Source organism: Oncorhynchus keta, chromosome 19 (genome assembly GCF_023373465.1).
Source record: "Oncorhynchus keta strain PuntledgeMale-10-30-2019 chromosome 19, Oket_V2, whole genome shotgun sequence".
NCBI classification, from domain to species: Eukaryota; Metazoa; Chordata; class Actinopteri; order Salmoniformes; family Salmonidae; genus Oncorhynchus; species Oncorhynchus keta.
The window spans coordinates 61,304,551-61,324,768 of record NC_068439.1 but is presented as its reverse complement, the minus strand read 5'-3'; the positions used below and the strand labels follow the sequence as shown (position 1 = coordinate 61,324,768).

At 47.2% G+C, this 20,218-nt stretch overlaps 1 protein-coding gene across 1 annotated transcript in view; it reads left to right on the top strand.

Annotated features, from left to right (window-relative positions):
* The window catches only part of msraa (methionine sulfoxide reductase Aa), a 119,453-nt gene that overhangs the window by 60,023 nt on the left and 39,212 nt on the right, over positions 1 to 20,218 (top strand). The window contains exons 2-3 of the mRNA XM_035794131.2: positions 17,747 to 17,815; positions 19,580 to 19,699. Of these exons, the coding sequence (XP_035650024.1) occupies positions 17,747 to 17,815; positions 19,580 to 19,699 (189 nt within the window). The remainder of the gene's footprint in view (positions 1 to 17,746; positions 17,816 to 19,579; positions 19,700 to 20,218) is intronic.

Below are 20,218 nucleotides of genomic sequence, written 5' to 3'. Positions count from 1 at the left end.
TCATCTCCCCTCCTCATCTCCCTTACCCATCTTCACTCCTCATCTCCCTTACTCATCTCCACTCCTCATCTCCCTTACTCATCTCCACTCCTCATCTCCCTTACTCATCTCCACTCCTCATCTCCCTTACTCATCTCCCTTACTCATCTCCACTCCTCATCTCCCTTACTCATCTCCCCTCACTCATCTCCCTTACTCATCTCCCCTCCTCATCTCTCTTACTCATCTCCCTTACTCATCTCCACTCCTCACCTCCCCTCATCTCTCTAACTCATCTCCACTCATCTGCCCATCTGCCCATCTCCACCTAATCTGCCCTCCCAGTCCTCCGCACAGAGATTTGTTTGGATGGGGGGGCTGTCTTTTCAAAAACGGCCCTCTAAATCCTGTACAATGAATGAAGCTCTTAGAGACGAGCCAGTAGACAGTGACATCTGCTGTGTGGATCTTCTCTGGGTGTCATGCTAGATACGACCTAAGCCGCAGAACAGACCCTCTTTCTCTTCCCTTCTCTGCTGGGTTCATTCTGGAGCCTTGTGTTGCTTTTTGCCAAGGATACCCTTTTTGACTATTTCTAATCACTATGGCAGACACAGCCTATATACTTCCATTCCCTGGCTTGAAGGCAGCCTTACAATAAACATGTGTCTGAAGTTTGGTGCTCTGACTGTGTTCTGCAGTGTGGGTGACTGTTCAAAGGCCTGTGTCATCACAAGTTGGAAAGTATTGGAGTTTCAAGGAATCTCGACACACTAATTGAGTCATAATCATTTGGTGCAAAACATCTAGGCTGTATGCGTCTTTATGATTCACATATCTCCTAACCACCCCTCACTTTTATGTTTTAATGAGAAAAGCACGAGTATGCCTTTACATGCTAATGTTTGGTCTGACTGTAGTTTGTAGTTATGTATGGGGAGGGGTAGAAAATACTGCTCTCTAGTTCACACACACTGCCCACTCTTATACACACACAGGGACAGATCAAGAGTCTCACCTGCCTCTCACTCATCCAGGTGCAATCAAAGGGATGCATCCATCATCTCTCTCTCTCTCTCTCTCTCTCTCTCTCTCTCTCTCTCTCTCTTCTCTCTTCTCTCTTCTCTCTCTCTCTCTCTCTTCTCTCTTCTCTCTCTCTCTCTCTCTCTCTCTTCTCTCTCTCTCTCTCTCTCTTCTCTCTCTCTCTCTCTCTCTTCTCTCTCTCTCTCTCTCTCTCTTCTCTCTCTCTCCTCTCTCTCTCTCTCTCTCTTCTCTCTCTCTCCTCCTCTCTCTTCTCTCTCTCTTCTCTCTCTCTCTCTCTTCTTCTCTCTCTCTCTTCTCTCTCTCTCTCTTCTCTCTCTCTTCTCCTCTCTCTTCTCTCTCTTCTCCTCTCTCTTCTCCTCTCTCTCTCTTCTCCTCTCCTCTCTCTTTCTCTCTCTCTCTCTCAAATATAACCCCCCCAGATGTTTGGGGAGGGGCTGATGACGTCAACATGGTGTGTGATTATCAGAACTCTGTAAGTCTCACTGTTCCTCACCTGGCAGAAACAGGCCAGTGACCGAAGGCAACAGGGCAGTGTGTGATGAACTACAGGAACAACAGTCACCACAGTCCTGCCTGCCTGCTAGTCATCGTCAGGCCTCTGCTCAGCTCCTCAGCGTATCAAGGCCTATTAGTCTTGCTTGGCACTATTTCCCCACGGTCAATGTTTCTCACTCCCTCTGTCAGGACCGCATCCTGACTCTTTTTTTCATGTGGTTCACCACACTCTCTTTCTTTCTCTCTCTCTCTTTTTCTCTCCCCACCACCAGATCAGATCATTGCTATTATGGATAACAATAACAATGTTGGCGATAATGCCACCAATGAAACAGATAGTGTGATGACGGCGATCATTGTGATCTATGGGAGAGGGCCTGCATCTGGATAGAGATCACAGGAGAGAGGGAGAGGGATTGGAGCGAGAGAGAGAGAGAGGGAGGGACAGAAGAGAAAGAGGCAGACAGAAGGGGAGGGAGACTGAGAAAGGGGGGATTGATGTTGTTGCCTTAATTGCTGCTCAGATGAGGCAGTGTGTTCTTTCTCCCACCAGGGCTGTTATTAGAGCGGGGGAGGGGGGTGCTCCAATCAGAGAGAGCCAGGCATGAGCCGCACTGTCTCATTTATCAATGTCAGACCAGGCCGGTGAAGGCAGAGCCTGGGGGAGGGGGACCGAGCCAGAGAACCACTGCCCAGGTCCCAGAGCATGTCTGCTGGCTGCAGGAGCACCACTCCCAGGGCTGCCCTACTAATCTGTACTGTAACATGGTGGGGATCTGTGGGGGAACTTGGTGGGGATGTGAACCAGAGATAGCATATCGCTTCACACACACTCCACTGTGCTGCACCCCCATCCAGACTCTCTCTCTCTCACACACACACACACACACACACACACACACACACACACACACACACACACACACACACACACACACACACACACACACACACACACACACACACACACACACACACACACACACACACACACACACACACACACACACACACACACACACACAGTGCCCCTCTGCCAGAGAGCGCCTTTGAATGAATGAGAGACAAAGCTGTGTGTTGCAGGCCTTTCTTCCTGTTCTGATCCCCTGCTTCTCACTTCCACTGAGTCATCTTTGAAGTTGCTCTGCTTAAGCCTCTGCCATGCCCTCTCATGGCATTGTTTCTCCCTCCGACTTGACGGAATGATTTCTGTCCTGCCTTTTCTTAAGCTGCAGAGTTAAACTGGCACAAGTTCATCCTCAGATCATCATACCCATCAAAGCACTTTTCAAAGGGAATGGCTATTGACCAAACGCCTGGTTCTGTATGGTGGTTGTAGACTGTAGAGGACTGGAGTCTCTTGGCTCGTGCTCAAAGTGTTCTGGGCTGTTGGACCACATGGTCTTCCTCCATCAAAGCCACTGCAGAGTAATCAATGATGACTCTCTTTTGGCCCTGCTGAGTTAAGCCTGTGTGCCAGAGTTTGGGCCTGGGTTGGGTTCCTCTTAATAGCCAGCACAGTGAGGCAAGAGGCTGACAGAGCACATTATAAACAGAATCAGTTCTCTGTGTGTGGAGAAGAATTACAGAGAATCAACTGACTCTGAAGGAAACTAATCAGTCATCAGAGCTTCAGATACCAGGGCCACTTTTGGTCCTTTGTCTCATCTTCTGATGTACTGAATAAGTGACGTACTTTGCAGAAGGATGTGATGAGCTATACTCAGCCAAACTTTTGGCTATCTTTTCTCCTACCAGTCTGTGGCCGTTGGGGACAATACATACAAGTACAGCTGCGATCTCAGAATGAAGTAACCCACTGAGCACATACGTCATTGCAATGTCTAGTTTTTATTTACATTTAAGTTGTCAACTAACGTGAATTCAACGTGAAATCAACAACACATTTCACCATGTCATTGGATTTAGGTGAAAGTTGGGTGAAAAAAATACTCAATTCCCTTACATTGATGACTTTTAAAAATCGAATCAGTTTTCCACTTTGATTCAACGTCATCACAAAAATATATATATTTTTTGTTGAAATGACATGGAAACGACATTTATTCAGCCAGCTCAATGGCTGGTTGATTGAAATAGATACAGCTTCTTTGGTTTGTAAATGAGTGTCATGGAGCCTGGAGGATCCCATGGAACCCCACAGACCTGAGTTATTGGCGGGGAGTGGCGGGGGCGTATGCCTCATGACTAACGAGACATGGTGTGATGAAGGAAACATACAGGAACTCAAATCCTTCTGTTCACCTGATTTAGAATTCCTCACAATCAAATGTAGACCGCATTATCTACCAAGAGAATTCTCTTCGATTATAATCACAGCCGTATATATCCCCCCCCAAGCAGACACATCGATGGCTCTGAACAAACTTTATTTAACTCTTTGCAAACTGGAAACCATTTATCCGGAGGCTGCATTCATTGTAGCTGGGGATTTTAACAAAGCTAATCTGAAAACAAGACTCCCTAAATTTTATCAGCATATCGATTGCGCAACCAGGGGTGGTAAAACCTTGGATCATTGTTACTCTAACTTCCGCGACGCATGTAAGGCCCTGCCCCGCCCCTTTCGGAAAAGCTGACCACGACTCCATTTTGCTGATCCCTGCCTACAGGCAGAAACTCAAACAAGAGGCTCCCACGCTGAGGTCTGTCCAACGCTGGTCAGACCAAGCTGACTCCACACTCCAAGACTGCTTCCATCACGTGGACTGGGACAAGTTTCAGATTGCGCCAGATAAAAATATTGACGAATACGCTGATTCGGTGTGCGAGTTCATTAGAACGTGCGCCGAAGATGTCGTTCCCATAGCAACGGTAAAAACATTCCCGAACCAGAAACCGTGGATTGATGGCAGCATTCGCGTGAAACTGAAAGCGCGAACCACTGCTTTTAATCAGGGCAAGGTGTCTGGCAACATGACCGAATACAAACAGTGCAGCTATTCCTCCGCAAGGCTATTAAACAAGCTAAGCGTCAGTACAGAGACAAAGTGGAATCTCAATTCAATGGCTCAGACACAAGAGGCATGTGGCAGGGTCTACAGTCAATCACGGACTACAAGAAGAAACCCAGCCCAGTCACGGACCAGGATGTCTTGCTCCCAGGCAGACTAAATAACTTTTTTGCCCGCTTTGTGGACAATACAGTGCCACTGACACGGCCTGCAACGAAAACATGTGGTCTCTCCTTCACTGCAGCCGAGGTGAGTAAGACATTTAAACGTGTTAACCTCGCAAGGCTGCAGGCCCAGACGGCATCCCCAGCCGCGCCCTCAGAGCATGCGCAGACCAGCTGGCCGGTGTGTTTACGGACATATTCAATCAATCCCTATACCAGTCTGCTGTTCCCACATGCTTCAAGAGGGCCACCATTGTTCCTGTTCCCAAGAAAGCTAAGGTAACTGAGCTAAACGACTACCGCCCCCGTAGCACTCACTTCCGTCATCATGAAGTGCTTTGAGAGACTAGTCAAGGACCATATCACCTCCACCCTACCTGACACCCTAGACCCACTCCAATTTGCTTACCGCCCAAATAGGTCCACAGACGATGCAATCTCAACCACACTGCACACTGCCCTAACCCACCTGGACAAGAGGAATACCTATGTGAGAATGCTGTTCATCGACTACAGCTCGGCATTCAACACCAAGGTACCCTCCAAGCTCGTCATCAAGCTCGAGACCCTGGGTCTCGACCCCGCCCTGTGCAACTGGGTACTGGACTTCCTGACGGGCCGCCCCAGGTGGTGAGGGTAGGCAACAACATCTCCTCCCCGCTGATCCTCAACACGGGGGCCCCACAAGGGTGCGTTCTGAGCCCTCTCCTGTACTCCCTGTTCACCCACGACTGCGTGGCCACGCACGCCTCCAACTCAATCATCAAGTTTGCGGACGACACAACAGTGGTAGGCTTGATTACCAACAACGACGAGACGGCCTACAGGGAGGAGGTGAGGGCCCTCGGAGTGTGGTGTCAGGAAAATAACCTCACACTCAACGTCAACAAAACTAAGGAGATGATTGTGGACTTCAGGAAACAGCAGAGGGAACACCCCCTATCCACATCGATGGAACAGTAGTGGAGAGGGTAGCAAGTTTTAAGTTCCTCGGCATACACATCACAGACAAACTGAATTGGTCCACTCACACTGACAGCGTCGTGAAGAAGGCGCAGCAGCGCCTCTTCAACCTCAGGAGGCTGAAGAAATTCGGCTTGTCACCAAAAGCACTCACAAACTTCTACAGATGCACAATCGAGAGCATCCTGGCGGGCTGTATCACCGCCTGGTACTTCAACTGCTCCGCCCTCAACTGTAAGGCTCTCCAGAGGGTAGTGAGGTCTGCACAAAGCATCACCGGGGGCAAACTACCTGCCCTCCAGGACACCTACACCACCCGATGTTACAGGAAGGCCATAAAGATCATCAAGGACATCAACCACCCGAACCACTGCCTGTTCACCCCACTATCATCCAGAAGGCGAGGTCAGTACAGGTGTATCAAAGCTGGGACCGAGAGACTGAAAAACAGCTTCTATCTCAAGGCCATCAGACTGTTAAACAGCCACCACTAACATTGAGTGGCTGCTGCCAACACACTGTCATTGACACTGACCCAACTCCAGCCACTTTAATAATGGGAATTGATGGGAAATTATGTAAATATATCACTAGCCACTTTAAACAATGCTACCTTATATAATGTTACTTACACTACATTATTAATCTCATATGCATACGTATATACTGTACTCTACATCATCGACTGCATCCTTATGTAATACATGTATCACTAGCCACTTTAACTATGCCACTTTGTTTACTTTGTCTACATACTCATCTCATATGTATATACTGTACTTGATACCATCTACTGTATGCTGCTCTGTACCATCACTCATTCATATATCCTTATGTACATATTCTTTATCCCCTTACACTGTGTATAAGACAGTAGTTTTGGAATTGTTAGTTAGATTACTTGTTGGTTATTACTGCATTGTCGGAACTAGAAGCACAAGCATTTCGCTACACTCGCATTAACATCTGCTAATGCCATGTGTATGTGACAAATAAAATGTGATTTGATTTGATACTGGTAGTAGAGGTGGGAAAACTAGCACATTCTGCTGCTGGCCTATAAATCAGATAAATCAAATTGTATTTGTCAAAAATGCTTGTGCTTCTAATTCCGACCATGCAGTAATATTTAACAAGTAACCTAACAATTTCACAACAACTACCTTATACACACAAGTGTAAAGGAATAAATAAGAATATGTACATAAAAATATATGAATGAGTGAGGGCCGAATGGCATAGGCAAGATGCAGTGGATGGTATAGAGTACAGTATATACATATGAGATGAGTAATGTAGGGATACGTAAACATTATATAAAGTGGCATTGTTTAAGGTGGCTAGTGATACATTTATTACATACATTTTTCCATTATTAAAGTGGCTAGAGTTGAGTCAGTATGTTGGCTGCAGCCACTCAATGTTAGTGATGGCTGTTTAACAGTCTGATGGCCTTGAGATAGAAGCTGTTTTTCAGTCTCTCGGTCCCCGCTTTGATGCACCTGTACTGACCTCGCCTTCTGGATGATAGCGGGGTGAACAGGCAGTGGCTCGGGTGGTGGTTGTCCTTGATGATTTTTTTGGCCTTCTTGTTACATCGGGTGGTGTAGGTGTCCTGGAGGACAGGTAGTTTGCCCTCAGGGATGTGTTGTGCAGACCTAACTACCCTCTGGAGAACCTTATGGTTATGAGCAGAGCAATTGCCGAACCAGGCAGTTATACAGCCCGACAGGATGCTCTCGATTGTGCATCTGTAAAAGTGAGTGAGTGTTTTTGGTGAATTTCTTCAGCTTCCTGAGGTTGCTGTCTGTGTGGGTGGACCATTTCAGTTTGTCCGTGATGTGTATGCCGAGGAACTTAAAACTTTCCACCCTCTCCACGACTGTCCCGTCGATGTGGATAGGGGGCTGCTCCCTCTGCTGTTTCCTGAAGTCCACGATCATCTCCTTTGTTTTGTTGACATTGAGTGTGAGGTTATTTTCCTGACACCACACTCCGAGGGCCCTCACCTCCTCCCTGTAGGCCGTCTCGTCGTTGTTGGTAATCAAGCCTATCACTGTAGTATCGTCTGCAAACTTGATGATTGAGTTGGAGGCGTACATGGCCACGCAGTCGTGGGTGAACTGGGAGTACAGGAGAGGGCTGAGAACACACCCTTGTGGGGCCCCAGTGTTGAGGATCAGCGGGGTGGAGATGTTGTTACCTACCCTCACCACCTGGGGGCGGCCTGTCAGGAAGTCCAGGACCCGCTGCACAGGGCGGGGTCGAGACCCAGGGTCTCGAGCTTAATGACGAGTTTGGTGGGTACTATGGTGTTAAATGCTGAGCTGTAGTCGATGAACAGCATTCTTACATAGGTATTCCTCTTGTCCAGATGGGTTAGGGCAGTGTGATTGCGATTGCGTCGTCTGTGGACCTATTGGGGCGGTAAGCAAATTGGAGTGGGTCTAGGGTGTCAGGTAGGGTGGAGGTGATATGGTCCTTGACTAGTCTCTCAAAGCACTTTGTGATGATAGAAGTGATAATGGGTGGTAGTCATTTATCTCAGTTACCTTAGCTTTCTTGGGAACAGGAACAATGGTGGCCCTCTTGAAGCATGTTGGAACAGCAGACTGGTATAAGGATTGATTGAATATGTCCGTAAACACACCAGCCAGCTGGTCTGCGCCTACCGTCTGAGGATGCCGTCTGGGCCTGCAGCCTTGCGAGGGTTAACACGTTTAAATGTTTTACTCACGTTGGCTGCAGTGAAGGAGAGCCCGCAGGTTTTGGTAGTGGGCTGTGTCAGTGGCACTGTATTGTCCTCAAAGCGAGCGAAGAAGTTGTTTAGTCTGTCTGGGAACAAGACATCGTGGTCTGCGACGGGGCTGTTTTTTAATTTGTAACCCGGGATTGACTGTACACCCTGCCACATACAACGACAGTGGTAGTGGCGGGAAAGCAAGCACGTTCTGCTGCTGGCCTATACAACGACAGTAGTAGTGGCGGGAAAGCAAGCACGTTCTGCTGCTGGCCTATACAACGACAGTAGTAGTGGCGGGAAAGCAAGCACGTTCTGCTGCTGGCCTATACAACGACAGTAGTAGTGGTGGGAAAGCAAGCACGTTCTGCTGCTGGCCTATACAAAGACAGTAGTAGTGGCGGGAAAGCAAGCACGTTCTGCTGCTGGCCTATACAACGACAGTAGCTCCAGCAGAGAAGAGTGCAGATACATTAAAAGGAGGAGCAGGGGCACCAATCAAACTGGGGCTTGGAAGCGGTCTGAGGATGGGACGTGACGGGGGCACAGCGTTCCTCAAGTTAAACGACCAGGGAGAGGGTCGACCTCCTGTAGGACAATAGCCTCCTCTCCTTTCGACGGTCATTTGGACCCAATCCATAAAACAGAGATTTAATTTAGTGCTCACTTCACTGTGACTGTTACCTATTTCTGGAGATCAGCTCCCATGAGTCTCACTAAAGTAGACTCTCTGGACTCCAGTCAAAGAGCCCTGGGGGGGATTGTTCTCACTAGCCACATTTAGACCAGAGAGGTAGAGAGGGATGAGAGGGGACTGTGAAGGGATGATGTTATGGATGAGTTCACCTCCCAGACTCCAACAGCTAGACAGAGAGAATATCTACCCAGCCCTTCAACCCAAGGTCTTTTACTCCCCTGGTCAGGATGGGACAGAAGATACGATACATCCGTCTACTGTAGGCCATCGCTCCTCAGTAGAGGACACACACACACACACACACACACACACACACACACACACACACACACACACACACACACACACACACACACACACACACACACACACACACACACACACACACACACACACACACACACACACACACACACACACACACACACAAATGACAGTGCCTCTCTCTCCCTTCTCCACTAAACTGAATCTGAATAATATGGATGGATCTCAGAGGACCTGACACTGTGACTCTCTCTAAACGATGAATCATCTGTGTGCATTAACAATAGCAGTCCAGATCAACCCTCGCTCCCCCATAAACATATGGAGATAACTCACACATGTCTGCGCACATATTTTAGCAGCTAATTTTCAAGGCTAATAGGCTGCCAAATGAGCAGCTCTGCCCGGATACAGGGGGTCTGGCCCGGTCTGAGTGGCTGGAAGTAGAGCAGCACTAACTCGTGGAGTGAGTGTGTGGTGGGGACAGTGGGCGCAGGCAGGCAGAGAGGCTGGCGGGCAGAAAGGCTGGCGGGCAGAGAGGATAGCGGGCAGAGGGAGAGTGCAAATGCCACCTTGGATAAGGTCTGCTCCATGATTACCCTCATTATTCAGACAGTTTTTGGGGGAGCTGGGAAAGAAGCTCTAGGCAGGCTAGTTAGTCATATCTTACCCTCTTGGAGAGATGGGAGGGTGGAGAGGAACCTCTTACTAGGCAGTGTATAGGAGAGGGGAGGGTTGGAAAAAGCCAAATTCAGCTTCCCCTGTCGGTTCCATCACAGAGTCATACTGAAGATCCTCTCTGACTGCCGCTGAGTTTACATAGCTACACACACATATGCTGTAGTAGGGCTTCGTGCTGTTTAATTATTCATGTGAGTTTACCTAGGAAGGGCTTTCTAATGGCGTTGACTGCTCTTCCCTGGCAAATAAAACATCATTACACAGCAGCATAAATACTCTTCCTCTTCTTCTTCTTCTGTCGACATAGCTACAATCAAGCCTTTGTTGAAGAGAGAGACATTATACTTGTGATAATGAAAACATGATGTTGTATGATGTTATTCTCATGGGGTTAGTTCAAAAACACATGCTTTGTCATATTCAAGCCTCATTCTCTCCTCCTGGTTCTTCGGTGTGTGTGTGTGCGTGCGTGCGTGCGCGCGTGTGATAATGTGTGTTTCTGATGTGTTTTGCTAAATAACTCACTGGTGATGTAAATGTTAATGCTGGGTTAAACAATTCTTTCACACAACAGCAAGTGTAGTATGTGTGATGGAGGCTAACACGTGCCCAGACAGAAAATGTCAATTCAATTCATCAACAAACAATTTCATTGTAATTCTTGCAGAGATAGATTGGGAGAAATGAAAGAATGTGCTATCAAAGCCGTGGCATAGAATCATTACTGTATTTTTTAAAAACTAAATGTAAAAGGAAAGGGGAAAAAAAACGGGAATATTACTGAAAGTGCTCAAACATTTTGTCCGTGGTGCTTATTTTCTCTTTTATTTTAGAGAACGCAATTTGTCTTCCCTCTCATTGTGTCCCTTCCATTTAGAGTGCTAAAGACTGGCTTTAGTTTATCACGCTCGGCTGAAGGACGCATACAAGTCAAAATGTGTTAGTCAGAGCACTTCTGAGAGGATGGAAGCAATACACACAGTCAGCTGGTCTTATATTCACTTCTTCCCTTCATTTCTGGGTCAGCTTTTCTGAAACTGTAAAAGAAAGGGGCAGACAATATACAGTGGCAAGAAAAAGTATGTGAACCCTTTGGAATTACCTGGTTTTCTGCATAAATTGGTCATCAATTTGGATCTGATCTTCATCTGGGTCACAACAATAGACAAACACAGTCTGCTTAAACGAATAACACACAGACAATTCTACATTTTCATGTGTCTGAACACACCGTGTAAACATTGCACCTGTGCAGGGTGGGAAAAGTATGTGAACCCTTGGATTTAATAACACGTTGAACCTCCTTTGGAAACCAAATGTTTTCTGTAGTTGCGGATCAGACCTGCACAACAGTCAGGAGGAATTCTGGACCATTCCTTTTTACAAAACTGTTTCAGTTCTGCAATACTCTCGGGATGTCTGATGTGAACCGCTCTCGAGGTCATGCCACAGCATCTCAATCAGGTTGAGGTCAGGACTCTTACTGGGCCACTCCAGAAGGGTTCACATACTTTTTCATGCCACTGTAGATGTATTTCTTTCCAATTTTCCAGTCAAATAAATAGCGTAGTATTAGTTGTATTTTTCTAAACCGATCTCTTCAGTCTTATACAGATTTCAGTGTGTGTGTGTGTCCATGTATGAGTAGTGAATGATGAAGTGTGCTTTTGAGGGTGTCTGCCCTTCACAGTGGCATCATGTTTAACAGGGAGGGAGGGGGGACATGTGTCCTGGGGGGCAGGGTGACAGGGAGCAGTTTGGTGCATGGTGGGGGGGGGGAAGGGGGCCGAGGGGGGTTAGGGGGTGTCAGTTGGGCTAGGGAGGGAGTTTGGTGGTATCTCCTGGTTTCTCCTCTGTGTCTCGTGTCGCTACTCCCCTTCCCTCACGCGCACACACACACACACACACACACACACACTGAGCAGAGTGAGGTTGCGAGTCATTAATATTCTGTCTGGACTCATTGTTTTTCCCTGCTGACATTTACATTTAGATTGTTTATCTTACAGCGGGAGGCGTCCAGCCATTAATGAACACGCTTCTGTTCGGTTGTTCCCCAATGGCTGTGATTACTGCCACCACACTAAGATAATGAGATGGGGGTGGGAGGCTGGGTGTGGGTTTAGGGCTGGCGGTGGGGGGCTGGGTGTGGGTCTAGGGCTGGGGGTGGGTCTAGGGCTAAGGGTGGGTTTAGGGCTGGGGGTGGGTTTAGGGCTGAGGGTGGGGCTAGGGCTGGGGGTGGGTCTAGGGCTGAGGGTGGGTTTACAGGGGGGGCTAGGGCTGGGGGTGGGTCTAGGGCTGGGGGTGGGTTTAGGGCGGAGGGTGGGTTTAGGGCTGGGGTTTAGACTGGGGGTGGGGCTGGGGCTGCGGCTGTGCGATATACCCCAGCCTCTATGGGGTGAAGAGGCTGGGGTAATTGGGGCTGGGGTATTGTGGATGGGGAATAGGGGCATATGCATATGTATTCACCCCCTTTGCTATAAAGCCCCTAAATAAGATCTGGTGCAACCAATTACCTTCAGAAGTCACATAATTAGTTAGATTGCACACAGGTGGACTTTATTTAAGTGTCACATGATCTGTCACGTGATCTCAGTATATATACACCTGTTCTGAAAGGCCCCAGAGTCTGCAACACCACCAAGCAAGTGGCATCACCAAGCAAGCAGCACCATGAAGACCAATTAGCTCTCCAAACAGGTCAGGGAGAACGTTGTGGAGAAGTAAAGATCTGTAACTTTGAACGTCCCACAGAGCACCATTAATTCCATTATAAAAAATGAAAGAATATGGCACCACAACAAACCTGCTAAGAGAGGGCCGCCCACCAAAACTCACGGACCAGGCAAGGAGGACATTAACCAGAGAGGCAACAAAGAGACCAAAGATAACCTGGAAGGAGCTGCAAAGATAAGAAACCACGTTTGGTGTTCGCCAAAAGGCATGTGGGAGACTCCCCAAACATATGGAAGAAGGTACTCTGGTCAGATGAGACTAAAATTGAGCTTTTTGGCCATCATGGAAAACGCTATGTCTGGCGCAAACCCAACACCTCTCATCACCCCAAGAACACCATCCCCACAGTGAAGCATGGTGGTGGCAGCCTCATGCTGTGGGAATGTTTTTCATTGGCAGGGACTGGGAAACTGGTCAGAATTTAAGTAATGATGCATGGCGCTAAGTACAGGCACATTCTTGAGGGAAACCTTCCAGCAGGACAATGACCCTAAGAATACTGCTTAAGCAACACTTGAGTGGTTTAAGGGGAAACATTTACATGTCTTGGATCGGCCTAGTCAAAGCCCAGACCTCAATCCAATTGAGAATCTGTTGCATGACTTAAAGATCGCTGTACACCAGCAGAACCCATCCAGCTTGAAGGAGCTGGAGCAGTTTTGCCTTGAGGAATGGGCAAAAATCCCAGTGGCTAGATGTACCAAGCTTATAGAGACATACCCCAAGAGACTTGCAGCTGTAGTTGCTGCAAAAGGTGGCTCTACAAAGTATTGCATTTTTTGGCTTATTTCTTTGTTTCACTATACAAATATTTTTTATCTTCAAAGTGGTAGGCATGTTGTGTAAATCAAATGATTGAAACCCCCCAAAAATCAATTTTAATTCCAGGTTGTAAGGAAACAAAATAAGAAAAAATCCCAGGGGGGATGAATACTTGGTATGGCCACAGCAGAAAGCCATGGTGCATTGCAGATTAGGATAATACCCCCGTAGCACCATTCTTCTCTCCGGTGACACGGTCGTCAGGTGTACAGTGTTTCCTCCGACACATTGGTGCGGCTCGCTTCCGGGTTAAGCGGGCATTGTGTCAAGAAGCAGTGCGGCGTGGTTGGGTCGTGTTTTCGAGGACGCATGGCTCTCGACCTTCGCCTCTCTCGAGACCGTATGGGAGTTGCAGGGATGAAACAAGACTGTAACTACCAATTGGATACCATGAAATTGGGAAGAAAAAGGGGTAAAAGTAAAAAAGAAATGAAAATATATATGTATATTTGTATATATATATATATGTATATTATATGCCAATATATGCCAGCTTTAGCCCAAGACTGATATTCCACAATGCAATGATTTCAAATCTATGGTTCACTGGCAGAGGTTTTGGCAGTCATGGGAATGAAACTGGAGTATAACTGGGACCATGTCACTAGTATGCTACATGTAGCATTGGCTTGAGTCCCTATGTGCTGAACTCTGGGAAACATTCTGGGCTGGTGAGCAGTGTGGATGTAAAAGTGATTTAATGATGTTTGTTCTAATGCATTCTCCTCACTCCACTCTCACAGATTAAATTAGTTGGGCCCAGCTAGGCTCCATGCTAGCCTGCCTGTTCACAGCACTTTAGCAGCAATCTTCCAATTCCAAAATGGAGGGGGTTTATTGTGGCTGGCCAGGAGACAGAGCCTCTCAGTGTGTCTTCTGTCACTCAGGTCAACATGACAGAGTCTTTACACAAACACAGGGTCGAACATCTTTTTCATCCAACTAACCTTGCCAACTTTCTGTATGAATAAAAAGGCGGACGGTTCTGAAAATGAAGTCACCTAAAACATCTCTATAGTCAGAGAGATTGTGTGTGTTTTAAGTAAAGGCAGGGTTTCTTTAACCTCACAGCTGAGCTCTGCATCCCACATCACAACATGTTTCACATCAGAAGAGAAGAAAACTCTGTTTGAGGTGATGAAATTGTCCCTGCCCTGCAGCGGGAGTTAGACCTGTCATGCTGATGATATTATCATGGACCGCCATAGTGCAGAGGATAGGTGAACATATACAAGACACCATCTTTGTCCTCTGACATAGAGATGGCCTATCCTGGTCAACGTCTACCTCTTATACCTAGCTGCTAATCACTTCTCTGTAGAACTGAAGGAAGCAAATTAGTTTAAGCAAAACTATGACTGACTGACAGATAAATTAAGGATTGACGTATGGACTGACGGAGAGACAGATTGACAGAGATACAAACTGACAGAGAGAAGGACTGACACAGAGATGGACAGAGGCGGACTGACAGAGAGAGAGAGACAGACTGACAGAGAGACGGACTGACAGACAGAGAGACGGACTGACAGACAGAGAGACGGACTGACAGATAGATAGAGAGACGGACAGAGAGACGGAGAGACGGACTGACGGAGAGAGAGAGACAGAGAGACGGACTGACAGAGAGACGGACTGACAGAGAGACTGACTGACAGAGAGACGGACTGACAGAGAGACGGACTGACAGAGAGAGAGACAGAGAGACAGACTAACAGAGAGAGAGACAGAGAGACAGACTGACAGATAGATAGAGAGACGGACAGAGAGACGGAGAGACGGACTGACAGAGAGAGAGACAGAGAGACGGACTGACAGATAGAGAGACGGACAGAGAGACGGACTGACAGAGAGACAGACTGAGAGACTGACAGAGAGACGGACAGAGACAGACTAACGGAGAGACGGACTGACAGAGAGACAGAGAGACAGACGGACTGACGGACTGACAGAGAGACGGACTGACAGAGAGAGAGACGGACAGAGAGACGGAGAGACGGACTGACAGAGAGAGAGAGACAGAGAGACGGACTGACAGAGAGACGGACTGACAGAGAGAGAGACAGAGAGACAGACTGACAGAGAGACGGACTGACAGAGAGAGAGACAGAGAGACAGACTGACAGATAGATAGAGAGACAGAGAGACGGACAGAGAGACGGAGAGACGGACTGACAGAGAGAGAGAGACAGAGAGACGGACTGACAGAGACGGACTGACAGAGACGGAGACAGAGAGACAGACTGACAGAGAGACTGACTGACAGATAGATGGACTGACAGAGAGAGAGACAGAGAGACGGACTGACAGATAGAGAGACGGACAGAGAGACGGAGAGACGGATTGACAGAGAGACGGAGAGACGGACTGACAGAGAGAGAGACGGAGAGACGGACAGAGCGAGAGACAGAGAGACGGAGAGACGGACGGACTGACAGAGAGAGAGACAGAGACAGACTGACAGAGAGACGAATGGAGAGATGGATGAAGAGACGGACAGAGAGATGGAGATTTGGACTGACTGACAGAGAGACGTACTGACAGAGAGACATACTGACATAGAGACGTACTGACAGAGAGACGTACTGACAGAGAGACAGACTGACAGAGAGACGGACTGACAGAGAGATGGACTGACTGACAGAGAGACATACTGACAGAGAGACGTACTGACAGAGAGACGTACTGACAGAGAGACGTACTGACAGAGAGACGTACTGACAGAGAGACGTACTGACAGAGAGACGGACTGACAGAGAGACGGACTGACAGAGAGACGGACTGACAGAGAGACGGACTGACGGACTGACAGAGAGACGGACTGACAGAGAGACGGACTGACAGAGAGAAGGACTGACAGAGAGACGGACTGACGGACTGACAGAGAGATGGACTGACGGACTGACAGAGAGACGGACTGACATAGAGACGTACTGACATAGAGACGTACTGACATAGAGACGTACTGACAGACTGACAGAGAGACGGACTGACAGAGAGACGGACTGACTGACAGAGAGACGGACTGACTGACAGAGAGACGGACTGACAGAGAGACGGACTGACAGAGAGAAGGACTGACAGAGAGAAGGACTGACAGAGAGACAGAGATAATCACTGACAGAGAGGCAGAGAGACCTACTGACAGAGAGACGGAAAGACAGACGGACTGACTGACAGAGAGACGGACTGACAGAGAGGCAGAGAGACAGACTGACAGAGAGACAGACTGACTGACAGAGATTGACTGACAGGGAGACAGAGAGACAGACTGACTGACGGAGGCCGTGGTGGGTGTGTGACTACGGTGCTGCAGTAGATTGTCTGGTGCTCGGTCTCCAGCTGACTGTATCGGCACGCCTGGCTGCCATGGCGACGCGCTCATGCATGAGGACAGCGCAGCGAGGGCATGGCTGACTCCAGATGTTGGGCTCACCCCCCCATTTATCCTAATCCACACACACTGCCCTCCACAACAGTAGGCCATCTGCAGCACACACACACACACACACACACACACACACACACACACACACACACACACACACACACACACACACACACACACACACACACACACACACACACACACACACACACACACACACACACACACACACACACACACACACACACATACATACATACATTAGCTCAGCCAGGTGGCTCTGTAGCCCCAATTGGACTTCTTCCACCTCTGGCTTTGTCAGTTGATTTCAATGATTCCAGTTGCTCTGAAATCATGCAGGGATGAATGGGAGTGTTTAAATGGGTCAGTCTGTGCGTAAGCTGCAAAACACCCCCAGGTGAATTTTCACTGCCTTTATTTCGTGATGGCAAAGTACCTCTTTGTGTTGGGTAATTAGTTTACTGGAATAGAACCAACTGCAGTCATGCCCCACAACACATCCGTTTCTAGTGATGGTGCTCCTCGTATGGAAGGGGCTAGCTACTGCAAATGCAAGAAAAGCAATCCCTCCTCAGTCCTTCCACACCAGAGATAGACCAGACTATCTTACAATGGCCGGTCATTATTGTATCAGTGGTGAGTGTGTCAGTGTCTAAGCGTTTGTTTGGTGGTAGTGTGTGCACACGTGTGTGTTTGGCATGCGCTCGTGCGTGTGTGTGTGTATGTCTCTGTTTGACTGACAGAGACCTTCTCCATTGTTCTCTGTGTGTCCTACAGCCAAGCACGACGTCAACGGCAACAGGGCTGTTCCACCATTCCCCGAGGGACTTCAGATGTCTATGTTTGGTAAGTGATCCGTATGAGAAGAGGAGTGAGTACGGGAGGGAGGGGGGAGGGGGGAGAGGAGAGAGGGAGCAGGGGATAGGGGGAAAGAGGGGAGGATGACACCCGGACAGTATAGTGTAATTAGTCCCCCCCCCCCTCGATACTCAGTTAGGTTCAGAAAAATAAGTGAAAAACAAAAAGAAGATAAAGAGAGAGAATAGAGGGGTGGGATGGGTAGGAGGAAGGGGTGCAGAGATTAATTGCAGGGGGTGATTAGGATCTCTTTAATAGAATGCATTAGTTCAGCTCCTCTTTTCTCCATTCGGGGAGTCAAACTGTGTAATCCATCAGGACAGACAGCAGAGAAATCAGCCTCTTTATGTCCCAGGCCTGTGTACAAATAAGCATGTTTTAAAGCAGTCTTACATGCTCTTGTTACCGGTCAAGCGTTTCAAATCACAAATCCCCCTGTGGACAGCCTTAAAAGGTGCCAGTTACCCTTGACTTGACTTCAGCCTGCCTTTTGAACTTGACACTGTAAGGTTCTATCTGTATAAACACATTTAAACTTGGCACTATAAGGACCTATCTGTATAAACCCATTTAAACTTGGCACTATAAGGACCTATCTGTATAAACACATTTAAACTTGGCACTATAAGGACCTATCTGTATAAACACATTTAAACTTGGCACTATAAGGACCTATCTGTATAAACCTATTTAAACTTGGCACTATAAGGTCCTATCTGTATAAACACATTTAAACTCGGCACTATAAGGTCCTATCTGTATAAACACATTTAAACTTGGCACTATAAGGTCCTATCTGTATAAACACATTTAAACTTGGCACTATAAGGTCCTATCTGTATAAACACATTTAAACTTGGCACTATAAGGTCCTATCTGTATAAACCCATTTAAACTTGACACTATAAGTTTCTATCTGTATAAAGCCATTTGAACTTGACACTGTAAGTTTCTATCTGTATAAACCCATTTAAACTTGGCACTATAAGGTCCTATCTGTATAAAGCCATTTGAACTTGACCCTGTAAGTTTCTATCTGTATAAAGCCATTTGAACTTGACACTGTAAGTTTCTATCTGTATAAACCCATTTAAACTTGGCACTATAAGGTTCTATCTGCAATGCAATCACAAACCTGAACAAATACAGACAGGCTAATCAGAACACGTCTTTGCCATCTTCCTCTAGGTATGGTCTGGGCTAGTCTAGTCAGCAATAATGGCACACAAGCAAAAACAACAGGCAGAAATCTGAAAGTAAATGTTGTTGTCACATCGTTGTTCAGTGATGACCGCAATTCATCTGATGACCATAATACATGTCTTAATGTATTTGATTATGTGTTCTGACTCTATCTTGGTAATATAGTGTTATTTTATCATTTACGTATTCAAATAGCTACAATCTGGCTGAACCCAGACGGACATTTCAGAGCCATAAGATTCTATCTGCAATTGCACCCCTTTAAAAAAACTGATTTACAAATGTCTCAGGATTGTGATACTCTGCACTTTAGGTACGTGAGGACGTTAATGGATATGAAAGAAGAATTCACAACAAAACGGTTCTGAGATCTGGAATGTTAAAACTTTGATGCTCAATATCTCAGAACTGTGCATTACCTTAATGTCTCAGGGTCACAAGTATTTTCTGTCTTGTCTTAAAGGGATGGTCTCTTTCTGTTTGTTTCTGACAGAAGTATGTTCTGTTAAAGGGAGGGTCTGTTTCTGACTAAGGTGTGTTGTGTTAAAGGGATGGGCTGTTTCTGGGGAGCAGAGAAGAAGTTCTGGAAGCAGAAGGGGGTCTACTCCACCCAAGTGGGCTATGCTGGAGGCCTCACCCCCAACCCCACCTACGAAGAGACCTGCACAGGTACCACTCAACATAGATATCTATCAACAATGCCACTGACTCTGTCACAATGTCCAAATGCTTGTAGAACAAACCGCGTGCTCGCAATAATTCACTATTTTGACTATTGTGTGTCATAAGCTGCCCTCCACACTCCGTGTGCGTAACACACTATCCAGCCGCATAAATGATGCACGTGTTGATCATCTCCTCATGTTAAATCGACTTCTACACGTATTTAATGAATGTCCTTACATTCCTATCAGATACTACTATACTGAACATGCAGCAGCAGGAGAATAATACACAGTTAGTCAGTAGCAGAGGTGTTTATATTGACAGTAATTCAGCTCTTAGTTTTCTCACAACCTGTCCATGAAAACACAATGGAATCCCACAGGCCCGATTTCTAGTGGAGCAGGGAAAAGGTTGCCACAAATGGTTGACCGCGGTCTAGCATGGTGTGTGTGTTTGTGTGTTTAATGATCCTGACAGTTAAGGAGTGTGTGTAAGGCCATTGTCTGGTACACACCAGTATCT